General features: G+C 36.5%; 1 protein-coding gene across 7 annotated transcripts in view; it reads left to right on the plus strand.

Annotated features, from left to right (window-relative positions):
* OPA1 (OPA1 mitochondrial dynamin like GTPase) overlaps window positions 1–11,655 on the plus strand; it is a 104,683-nt gene extending 93,028 nt beyond the window's left edge. For 4 of the 7 annotated variants that reach the window (XM_004038222.5, XM_004038225.5, XM_004038224.5 and 1 more), the window contains 2 exons: window positions 6,199–6,268; window positions 8,736–11,655. In XM_004038222.5, coding sequence (XP_004038270.1) covers window positions 6,199–6,263 — 65 coding nt within the window. In that variant the 3' untranslated portion in view covers window positions 6,264–6,268; window positions 8,736–11,655. The remainder of the gene's footprint in view (window positions 1–6,198; window positions 6,269–8,735) is intronic. The other 3 variants (XM_055382684.2, XM_055382685.2, XM_055382687.2) reach the window with 1 other exon arrangement.
* The last annotated feature ends 564 nt before the right edge of the window (window positions 11,656–12,219 follow it).

Raw genomic sequence — 12,219 nt, forward strand, 5'->3', positions numbered from 1 at the left:
TCCTGGACAGATTCCTTCATTTTATAGATAAAACTAGGACTGTGACTTTCCAGTTATGAGGTTAATGGCGAATACCACATTGTCATATATTTTAAATGACACACATTACAACATGTTCTCTGCTTTATAAAAATCATATAAAATAACTGCCCCATAGATTATTAAAGGTGTTAGACTAGGGATTCTTAAAAAAATTTTTCATCCAATGTTTCTTTCATTATTAATCCCGTGAAGTCCATGTTGCAGAAGATTTTGTCTACAACAGTGCAGTTACATTCTTCTCGTTAGAAATACAACCACCAGTTAGAGTTCCTAATCAGTATGAGGAAGTAGTTGTTAGGAGAGGGGATGGGTTTCTAGTCCAAATGAAGATTTCCATTTCAGTTTTTGAAGTAGTGAAACTAACCCAGCCTTTACAGGCCCCAGAAATCTGGGAACCTCAGCTTTCAAAGTACTGTACCAGTCTTTAACAGTTTTCCTGGACGTGTGAATTGATGCCTCCTTCTTCTGTAACATGCAGGAGTGTTCTGTTTGTCTTCATTGAGTGTTAAAAAATAATCATGCCTATTTCAAGGAAAAAATCTACAGAACTAAGATGCAGAAGATAAGTGCTAGATTTAATCATATTCCTTCATCTATCTGTTTGGTTCAACCTTTCATCAACTAAAAGATGCACCTTTTTTCTTGTGCTAACTCTAAGATTTTAGCTACAGTTTTGAGAATCTTGAGTGTAGTCTCTTGTTTACCTTTTTTTCCTTTTTTTCTTTCCCCCACACCTTAGATTCATTTAAATACTGAACTTCTAAAGGGCAAGTATATAGTGTAGTTTAATAAAAAGCATACCTTTTCATGAACAATATATATTACATAATAAGAAGCGTTCCTTTACTTTTCAGTACTACAGTGAATAGCTTTCTACAGTAGAATCTCACTTAGAGGGTGTCTTAAAGCTTAACACCAAGTGCTCGGGCAGCATGTTATACAACAGTTCCATTAAGGTACATTTGGATCTTTGGATGTGTGGTTTGCTTGAAGTACACTGCATTAGTAAGTTGGCAGCTTGCTTTCTTTAAAAACATCAAAAGTTTTAAAAGGTTTATTTCAGGGCATGTGTTAGTGTTTTGTGTGTGGTTCTTTGTTCCTGTTCTAAACTGTTATTAACCACTGAAGTGAACCTTCTCCCGGGTTTGGCCTTTTGGTATTCACAGTGTATTCAAAACCTAATTACAGATTAGTCTATATTTGAGACTTTTAGAGCAAGTATCAGAAGACCCAAAAAGAAAATGAGAGTAGCAGTATCATTTCATGTAGAGATAAAGAGACCCAAAACATGAATGGGTGTCAAGTCAGCTGAAGAAAAGAAAAAAGAGAAGGAACTTCATTCACTGAGACGGTTTATGAGTTGGGGATTATGGGAATATTCATGACTCAATCAAGAAGCACAGTGAATTGATGTTTGAAATAGCTCATCTTTTAAGTAAACATTGGATAAATGGAAAGTAGACTCAGTATTCACTACACGTAGAAATAGCTATTTCTGTATAACAGAAATAGCAGTTTGTTAATCCCTTCCTGAGTTGGTTTAATTCACCAAGTAAATCACAAATTGTATTCTTTATTTGTGAATATTTAATTCAAATATTTAATGGAAATATGAGTTTGCTTTATAATTAGTCATGCTGATCCATACACGTATTTCTGAGAGAAAGCAATTTCTAATGGTGAAATAGTAACAATAATATTTTTGAAATTTGAAAGCACTGTGATACTGAAGCATTAATCTGAAGGATCGGAAAGTAGGGAGTTTTTGTTGCCAACATTTAACTTCATTGTTTATGGATAACTTGGTTTTCTGGGCAGCCAGATGGCACAGTTAGTATACAGACATTCTTGGAAACTTGTATCAAAATTTAAAATGAATGAATTTATGAGAAATAATTCTGCTTATTATTTGTAATGTAGCTTTCTTGAAAAGCAAGAAATCAGAATGTAGTTTCTAAAGCTGCAAGTGAATATGTATACATAGCCAGCATCTTTCAGCCTTGATAATAAGGTGCAACCATTAAGATGAAGGGATTTTTTTTCCCCACTTGTGTTTTTGGACCCGAGTATCCTGATCTGTGTTTCTTGTCTGGTTCAGGTGTGAGCCACCAGCTTTCTTTGACTTTCATTGTCTGTGTGTATCTTGCCTCCTGTTCCCAGGCTTGCTCTAGCTCTTCTGATCCTGTCTTCCTCCCTCTTGATCACTAGTGTAGTATTCATGAAGCCAGCTAAGTTAGTTTTTCCCTTTGAAAACCACAGCCCTTATTTTCTGTGCCATATTTTGGGCAACTTCGTTTATCATTGATTGACCATACGCAGTGATCAGGCCTTGTTCTAGACACTGAAGACGCTGAGCATTTTTGGGCCAATTTTGTACTCCTGTATTGTTCTCCAAGGGCTTCTCCAAGTGTGCGTCAATTTAGTCTCCTCAAGAGGGCATCATTTTCATCAGAATATGATAGCATATTATGTAGTGTCCGGTCATCCTTAGGCATAGACTACTTAGGAGGTGTAACTGTTTTGTTCCCTGATTTTTACTGAAATGGGTCTTTTCTTTTCTTTTCTTTTCTTTTTTTTGAGACGGAGTCTCACTATGTCACCAGGCTGGAGTACAGTGGCATGATCTCAGCTCACTGCAACCTCTGCCTCCCGATTCTCCCTGAAATGCGTCTTATTTTAAGTCAAAGGTAATACTTAAAAAAGACCAAAGAGACTTAAAATAACAGCATTTGCTTCGTCACTATGAGCTTTGTTATTATGAGTTAACATACGGTAGCAGACTGGGTGTAGTAGCTCATGCCCTGTAATTCCAGCAGTTTGTGAAGCCAAGTGGGGAGGATTGCTTGAGGCCAAGACTTCGAGATCAGCCTGGGCAACATAGTGAGACCCCCATCTTGACAAAAAAAAATTGTTTTAAATTAGCCAGGTGTGGTGCTGCATGCCTGTGGTCCCAGCTACTTGGAAGGCTGAGGTGGGAGAATCGCTTGAGCCTGGGAGGTCAAGGCTGTAGTGAGCCGTGTTTGCATCACTGCACTCCTGGGTGACAGTGCAAGACTCTGCGTCAGACAGACAAACATGGTAGCAGATGTGTTTCTTAATCAGAGAAGTGTAGACAAGGCTAACTCCAGGCTTTAATGTCCTCATATTTAGCAATGATACCTGCAAGGTTGTATGAGAACCAAATGAAACGCCAAATTTGGAAATACATAGTAGATACATCATAGCAGAGTAAGCCAGGAATGCTTCTCAAAGGTAGGATATCATCTGTGTCCTCATATCACTTTATGAAGTGCATTGTGAAAGTGAAAGAACAAAGAAATAAATGTTTTTTAGTTAATGTTTAAAGGATACATTTATCATAATTGCTCTTTTAACACTCACCTCCAGTCTCCCCTCCGTTCACACCTCCTGCCCCCGTTACTTCCTGGTAACTTAGTTAAGTGTCCTTTGTCATTCCTGAGGTTTCAAGGCATGGTAGTACTGTGTCCTGATATTCTAATCGTAAATATTTAAGGGAAATTCAGCATTTTTTCATTTTGTGGTTTTCATATTAAAGTACATTAAATAGTCTTTTTGCTTTTATTTAGGAAAAAAACTGCTTACCTGTTAATTTTAGAAAAATCTGATTTTCATTTAGACCTTACAGGGTGAGGCACCTGCATCAGAGTGGCTCTTGGTATCTTTCAATCCAATTGGATCTTCTCTGAATAGTCTCTTGTAGGGAGTGAGGCTGCTGTACCACCTCCCTGCAGTAGTACATCCAGCTTAAGATGGGGGTCACCAGTAGGCCAAAAGAATGGGTAGACCTGGCCATGCGCTGCCCTATTGTACTCAAATCGTGTATCAAATGGAGTTGGATTTCTTCTCTTCATACAGTACAGCATTTCCAAGTAGAGATATTTCTCAATGAAATGTGGAGAGAAGCACCCGTTTGAGATTCCCATGTGTTGTGTGATTTAAGTTAGATGATTTTTTAAGACCACATTCATTTCCAGAATTCTAGGTAACAATTTAGAAAATGTCTTTCTCCTAACCTCCCCACTTTTTAAAAATCCTTCAACTGATGAACTGATGTGAAACTTTCTTACATTCACTGAAAAAAAAAAAAAAGGTTAAGCTGTTTCTAAGCAACTAGATGAATTAATTTTTAAACTAAGAATGTGGCCTTATTTTGGGAAAGCAAGAATATTTACTGGTTTGTCTGCTGTTTAAAAAATGGAAGTCAGCCTACCAAAAAATTGAGACTCAACTTCTAGGAGATGGGTTAGGATTTTTTTTTTTTTTTTTAAGTTTCTCTAGTTTAATTTTATAAGGGGTTAATGCTACCTTCATAATAACTATTATCATATTTTCTCAATACATAGCTTGATTAAAACAATTGGACTTCCCTCCCCCCCCCCCCCACCCCACCCCACACACACACACAGATTTTATATCAGTCTGAATCTAATGCCTAGAATAAGAAGTGCTTCAGCCAGGCATAGTGGCACTCACCTGTAGTCTCAGCTACTCAGGAGGCTGAGGCAGCAGGATCAATTGAGCCCAGGAGTCTGAGTCTAGCCTGGGCAACATAGTGAGACCTAGAAGTTTTAAATTACTGGAAAAATAATATGAAAAGAATAAATTACTGGAAAAAGAATATGAAAATGTTACGTTCTTTATATCCAACCATGGTAGGCTTTTTTGAGTTCCTGCAATGCTAATAAGAATTCATAAAAAGGACAATTCTTCATTTTCTTGGGTACTCATCACTAATGCTGCCTCGCTGGTAAAAAGGAATACATATATCTTCAATTGCAGATTATTTACTTTTAAATATAAAAGATATAAATGTCAAATATTAAATGCATCTTACATGGTTTTCCTACATAGTGAAAGTAGAATGCTTGCCAGTTTTGCCTCTAGGTCACTCACTTTGAACCAGCCAACCCACCTTAATTGATCATTTCCACTAATATGTTAAACTACATTAAAAGGACAAAAATATTTATCATGCTTACTATAACCTGTGTTTTAAAATAGGAGGCCAGGCACAGTGGCTCACACCTGTAATCCCAGGACTTTGGGAGGCCAAGGCAGGAGGATCACTTGAGCCCAGGTGTTCAGGACCAGCCTGGGCAACAAAGTGAGATCCTATCTCCACAAAAAAAATTAAAAATAAAAACTTAGCCAGGCGTGGTGGCACGTGCCTGTGGTCTTAGCTACATGGGAGGCCAAAGCGGGAGGATCACCTGAGCTCAGGAGGTTGAGGCTGCAGTAAGCCCTGCCAGCACCACTGCACGCCAACCTGGGTGACAGAGTAGGACCCCCATCTCAGAATATAAAATAAAGTAGGAGGTGCATGTGAAGTAGTGTAGATCATGACTTTCCCAATTTTAAGAGGGGATTGGCATGTACTGTGAGCAGTTCACATTTGTGGAGGAAATCTACATTTCAGAGAGTATATATTTCGTTTGGAAGTCTATAAACATGAAAACCTAAAATAAATAATGTAAATCTACCTCTAGCGGCTCTGGTATTTTTAAACTTATTTATAGCTGGCAAAGTACTTTTTTGTATGTGTTTTTATAGCACCATTGCACTTCTCATGTTTGTTGCAAGCATCTCCCACAGCTTCCTTTGTCTTTTAATTTTATGACATATAAATAAAAGTATACATTTCCATATGGCCATATTGATTGATCTTTTCCTTTGTAACTCTTACTACTTTATATTTAAAAAGTCATTTCCTAGTCTAAGGCCACCTCTGTTTTCTTTTAGTTTTTTAAAATGGTTTCATTGTTTTATATTTGCCTATGATCCAGACATTAGTAACTGTGGGTTCTTAATTGGACTTCAGAGAATCTGAGAATTCCTTAAAATTCTCTACATAATTGTACATATACTTAATACATGCTTTTTTCCATGTTAAGAGTCCAGAGTTTTTATTAGATCCTCAAAGGGGTCAGTCAGTCTCTCCTCCCACTTCCAAAAAATGTCTGAGACCTACTACTGTAATCCATCTGGACTTTATTTGGGTAAAAGGTGGTATGGTGAGACTCATATTTTTCTTTTTCCCTCAAATAGTTAAGTATACCAACCATTTAGTAAATAATTATCTCCTGATTTGTGATACCTTTGAAAAATAAATGTTTTTCTTTATTTTTATCTCCACAGAGAAAGTTAGAGAAATTCAAGAAAAACTTGACGCTTTCATTGAAGCTCTTCATCAGGAGAAATAAGTTAAGTGAGTAAAAATTCTCTAACTGTATTGGTGCTGACTAAATACAAAATTACACTTTTCTTAATAGTTTATCATTCTGCTTCACTTACATCCTGCTTGTCACTTATGCTGTAATTCAATGGCATGAATCTCTGAAACTAGCTTCCGAATTTCATTTGTATAACGTTGCTTTGAATAACTTGATTGCCTTCTGGCTGAACTAAGAATATCCTCTAGAACTCATTTTGAATAGAACAAAGGTGAACACAGAGCTAAGATATTGTATAATATGCAGGTGACTCATTTTCTAGGTGTAAAGAATTGAGCTGTAGTTGACATTACTTTATTCCTCTTGCCTATAGTCTATCAATAATGATGTGTATGTTAAATATTTAACTTACAAAGTTTTCTGTTTGACTTAATTAAAATTTTAATAATTGTTCTTAATCCTTATCTCTTTTGTTTAAAAACATTTAGATAAGTGTTTTTCCTACTTAATTTATATAGCCTTAGAATTTAGTAGTCCTCGAATTTACTTTCTTGTCTGATTCTGCTTTCTGGCATTAGAGGCATGTTCCTAATAAAATACATATTTAAGGACTTTTCCTTAGTAGCATAATCAATTAATTGTTGCTGAAAAATTTTAATCAGTAAGTCACTTGCTTGAGAGGAGACCTCGCTCTGCCACCCAGCCTGGAGTGCGTGGTGCAGTCACTGTTCACTGCAGCCTCAACCTCCTGGGCTCAAGCAGTCCCCCCACATCAGCCTCTCAAGGAACTGGGGCCACAGGCTCATGCCACCATGCCCAGCTAATTTCTTTAATTTTTTGTAGAGACGGGGTTTCACCCCGTTGTCCAGGCTGGCATTTGCTTTTATAAAAGAAGTTGAGGAAAGAAAAATGCTGTAGTTAAGTCATTATCACTTCAAATATTTTGTCATTTTTGTCTGTGAGCCTTACCCTACAGACAGCCTGCAGCAGGCTCAGAACTAGAAGGAGTAGAAGGGTAAAAGGTTCCCTCCCTGGCTACACGGTTCAGGTCAGTTCAGAAAAGGCTCTTAAACCAAACTACCTACTTTCCTGTCAGGAAAATGTATTTGAGAAAGCAGGGTGGAAAGGGAAGTACAACTTCCATGGTACATCATTCGGAACAGTGTGCCAGCAAAGGAGGAGAGAAACAAGACCTAGAAAACTTGAAAATAAAGCTTTGTAACTTTATTTCATTTGTTTCTTTAGTAAGTTAAGACAGGCCGGTGCGGTGGCTCACTCCTGTAATCCCAGCACTTAGGGAGACCAAGGCGGGCGGATCACTTGAGGTCAGGAGTTGGAGACCAGCCTGACCAACATGGTGAAACCCCGTCTCTAATAAAAATACAAAAATTGCCCAGGTGTGCTGGCACATGCCTGTAATCCCAGCTACTCGGGAGCCTGAGTCAGGAGAATTACTTGAACCTGGAAGGCAGTGGTTGCAGTAAGCAGAAATCGTGCCACTGCACTCCAGCCTGGGCGACAGAGCAAGACTCTTGTCTCAAAAAAAAGTTAAGACAGATATATGGAAATATACAAAAATACATAATCATCTTTAACACAAGCTAAACGTAATTTTTGTGTTTTATAAGTGTCCATGTTCATAAATGTTTTCTATGTCTTTTGTGTATGAATATTTTATTTTAAAACCATTAAGTGTTACAATATCACCCTAATCATGGTGGTTACCGTGAATACTTACTACTAGAAATAAACATCTGTAGCACCTCCTTGATCTCCCCTTTAGCACCAGAGCTTACATGATAGTTCTATTTACCGACCTGTGTGTGCTTTGCTGGGAAAAATTGATGAAAGCCCTGGAAGCCCCATTAAAAAGACAAGCTGTATTTCTGTTTTTTTAACAAAATGAGGAAGCTGAAAGCCAGCCAGTGTTTTACATAATGGTGTCTCTCCCCTCAGCTGATCAGTGTGACATCCAGAGTTGCTGTTGCTGCTACCTGTCTAGTCTCTAAGACCCTTTTCAACCCTTGTGACTTAAGACTCTGTGAACTTTTACAAAGTATCTTGTGATCTGGACAGATGATCTGTTTTGTACCCTGCAGATGCATTTAAAAGGATAAATCTGGCAGAATGGTAACCTTGCTTCATTCTGACCATTTTATCAAAGTTACCAAGGACCCTAAGGAATACTTTCTCAAGTATAGTTTTAACACATAGGATTCCTAATTAATTGTTATTCTAGTATTTGCTGAAGGTGTTTATATGCTATATAGTCATACACAGATTCTTCTTCAATTAATTTTAGTATATGCTTTTAACTTACGTTTGAAAAAAAATTATGCCAATATTGTTAGGTCGGTGATAGACTATATAAGTTTAGTAAAACTAGCAAAGGTAAGCAGTTAGGCTTCAACATTGTTGTGATCATGCAGTCATCAACTTTGTTTAGAAATTTTGCATTTATCTCCCCTGACCTCAGTTTGTTAAATGGGTTTATTTTTACAGAATCGTACTCATAATCAGCTCTGCATACATCTGAAGAACAAAAACATCAACGTCTTTTGTCCAGCCTCTTTTTCTTCTGTTGTTCCACCTTTCTAAACATACAATAAAGTCATGGGATAAAAATAATCGATGTATGTTACGGGCGCTTTAACCATCAGCTGCCTCTCGAATGGAAGAACAGTGGTAATGGATTAACATCCTATTTGGTGTACTAAAGTGACAAATCGGAATAATATAATTGGTATGGCCATTAGGTTCAGTCCTTGAAGATAAGAAACTTGTTCTCTGTTTGTTGTCTTATTTGTGGTGGCACTGGTTTAATGGATTAACTGAGGTTGCTCAATGTTCAGTTTCTTTTCCAGAAATACAATGCTAGGTATTTTGAAATAAAACTTAAATAGCAATTTTTTAAAGTTATCAATTGTATATAAAATCACAGTAGCCTGCTAAATCATTGTGTGTGTCTGTAGTATTCTATTCCCAGAAACTATTTGACCATGATAATTCAGTTTATATTCACCACATGAAAGAAAAATGGGTAACAGAAGAACCCCTAGAACAGGTTAATTTGGATTGTAACGTTCAGTGAAAGAAATTTCAACCCTTCATAGCCAGCGAAGAAATTTGCCTTGGAAGCTAAGTCAGTACCAGCTTACCTATTTGATTCGGTTGCTGTTTTCTCATTCTCTATGTCCATTTGAAATTGATTTATTTTAGATGTTGTATACTTACGTTAGGCTTTCTGTTAATAGTGGTTTTTTTCCTGTTGACAGAGCCACTGGATTATGACACAGGATGAGGAAGATTAAGGATAATCAATTGACTAATTTCATTTAGAATATTATCAAACATTTCAACTAGGCATCAGAAAAAGGCTTTCTTTCATAAGACTATTTTAAATAGAAATTATTTCAACAATTAATGTTGACCATCCCCCTCTCAACTGAATAAAGAAAAATTTAGTTCAATTTATTGCAATTTAATTACAATACTACCTTCACAACATTTTCATGTGTTTTAAATAAATATTTTTTAATTGGCTAAAGGACATTCAAGCAAAGAAATGCTTTCTTTACTTAAAATGTCTATCTCATTTGCTGCCTTTTCACTAAGCCTTTACTTTGTTAATAAAAGTGTCCATTGTGTGATGTTTTTGATTTTACAGTTTGCTAAATCTTATTTTCTTGGAATTGGTTTTTGGTAACAGCCCCATTGCTACTCCCCATTTTATTGTTTTACATCAATGCATGCTTCGTTGTGATCCCTCAAGATGTAACACTTGGTATGCTCGGTTGAGGATATGAAAAAATACTTCCGAAACCGGGAATTCAGTGTATGTTTGTTTTATACTGTTTGATAAGAAAAGTAGATCCAGCCTTAAGCAGCACAGATGCGCTGGTAGATGCATAGTCAGGAACTTTTTTTATTTCTTTTAGGTCTAGGGACAGGAGTGAATAGAAAGGGAGGAGAGCTCTATTATGTTCTATACACAGATTAGGAGATGACCTTACTGGGTACACCCCTCTAACCAGTGCTTACAGGTTAATGCATGTTAATGAATATTTTTGCAGTTGTAAAGCATAACAATTACAACTACACATCTATTTCTAAAGAATAAAACAGGACCATATTTATTTACTTCTGTCAACTATAGAGAGAAAGAAAGACCTTCAGCTGTATTTCCATAGATTTCTCCCAAGGAAAAGGCTAATATTAGTCACTACTGTTACCACATCCCTTTGTATAAGTTTTAAAAAGAGGTGAAGGGAGATCTTCATTTCTTTGAGGAGATCAGTATTGTAACGTACGTGAATAGATGATAACAATTAATATTACTAAAAGTCCCACATGAGAGTCCTGACGCCCTCTCCATGCCCCACAGTAATGTGGCTTCTTTCATGGGTTTTTTTTTCTTCTTTTTAGCTGATCTCATCCTAAGCATGCTTTATTTTTCCTTGAAAGCTAGGTATTTATCAGCTGCAGATGTTATTGAAAGAAAATAAAATTCAGTCTCAAGAGTAAACCCTGTGTCTTGTGTCTGTAGTTCAAAAGTCAGAAATGATTCCAATTTAAACAAAAAGATATTAAATATACAGAAGTTAAATTCGAACTAGCCACAGAATCATTTGTTTTTATGTCAGAATTTGCAAAGAGTGGAGTGGACAAAGCTCTGTATGGAAGACTGAACAACTGTAAATAGATGATATCCAAACTTAATTTGGCTAGGACTTCAATTTTAAAAATCAGCGTACCTAGGCAGTGCACAGCACGAAATAAGTGGCCCTTGCAGCTTCCCCGTTTAACCCACTGTGCTATAGTTGCGGGTGGAACAGTCAACCTTTCTAGTAGTTTATGATATTGCCCTCTTTGTATTCCCATTTTCCACAGTTTTTTCTGCAGACTTCTTTCTGCAAATTATTCAGCCTCCAAATGCAAATGAATGGTATAAAAATAAGTAGGGAACATGGCAGAGAGTGGTGCTTCCCAGCCTCACAGTGTGGGAATTTGACATAGGATGAGAGTCAGAGTATAGGTTTAAAAGATAAAATCTTTAGTTAATAATTTTGTATTTATTTATTCTTGATGTATGTATCTGCGGAAAGAAATCTGGTATTTTTGCTTTCCAATAAAGGGGATCAAAGTAATGGTTTTTCTCTCAGTTCTCTAAGCTGGTCTATGTTATAGCTCTAGCAGTATGGAAATGTGCTTTAAAATACGCTTACCTTTTGAATGATCATGGCTATATATTGTTGAGATATTTGAAACTTACCTTGTATTCACTCGTGCACTGTGAATGAACTTTGTATTATTTTTTTAAAACCTTCACATTACGTGTAGATATTATTGCAACTTATATTTTGCCTGTGCTTGATCAAAGGTCATTTGTGTAGATGAGTAATTAAAAAATATTTAAATCACATTATAATTCTATTATTAGAGAGCATCTTTTAAATTTTTTTCTGTTTTAACGAGGGAAAGAGAAACCTGTGTACCTAGGGTCATTATTTGACCCCACAGTATAACCAGATTCATGGTCTAACAAGCTCTCAGTGTGGCTTTTCTCTGAATGCTTGACTTTCACACGCCTTGCATTTCACAGTTGTACTCCATGGTCAACCGGTGCTTTTTTTCACATCGTGGTACTTGTCAAAACATATTGTTATTTTCCTTGGTAAAATATATAAAAAAGGTTTTCTAATTTCACTTTGCTGCCAAGGCTGTCATTTTCATTAATGCTGCCAACATGTTCATATGAGGCTTACTAAGAAGTTATAACTAAGCCTTAGAACTGGAAGAGACTTTAATTTCATCTACCATCTGATTATAAACTCCTGTTACTCACTTTGTTATTCCTCCAGAACTTTGCTCATAAATGATACCTACTATTTGTCGATCATTGGATATGTCAAGTTAGGTAGCGTATAGGTGTGCCTTCTTAATTCCTTCAGAAGATGCAGAGGCAAGAACATGTTTCAATCGTGTT

The sequence above is a fragment of the Gorilla gorilla genome, chromosome 2, assembly GCF_029281585.2.
Source record: "Gorilla gorilla gorilla isolate KB3781 chromosome 2, NHGRI_mGorGor1-v2.1_pri, whole genome shotgun sequence".
In the NCBI taxonomy this organism is placed as follows: domain Eukaryota; kingdom Metazoa; phylum Chordata; class Mammalia; order Primates; family Hominidae; genus Gorilla; species Gorilla gorilla.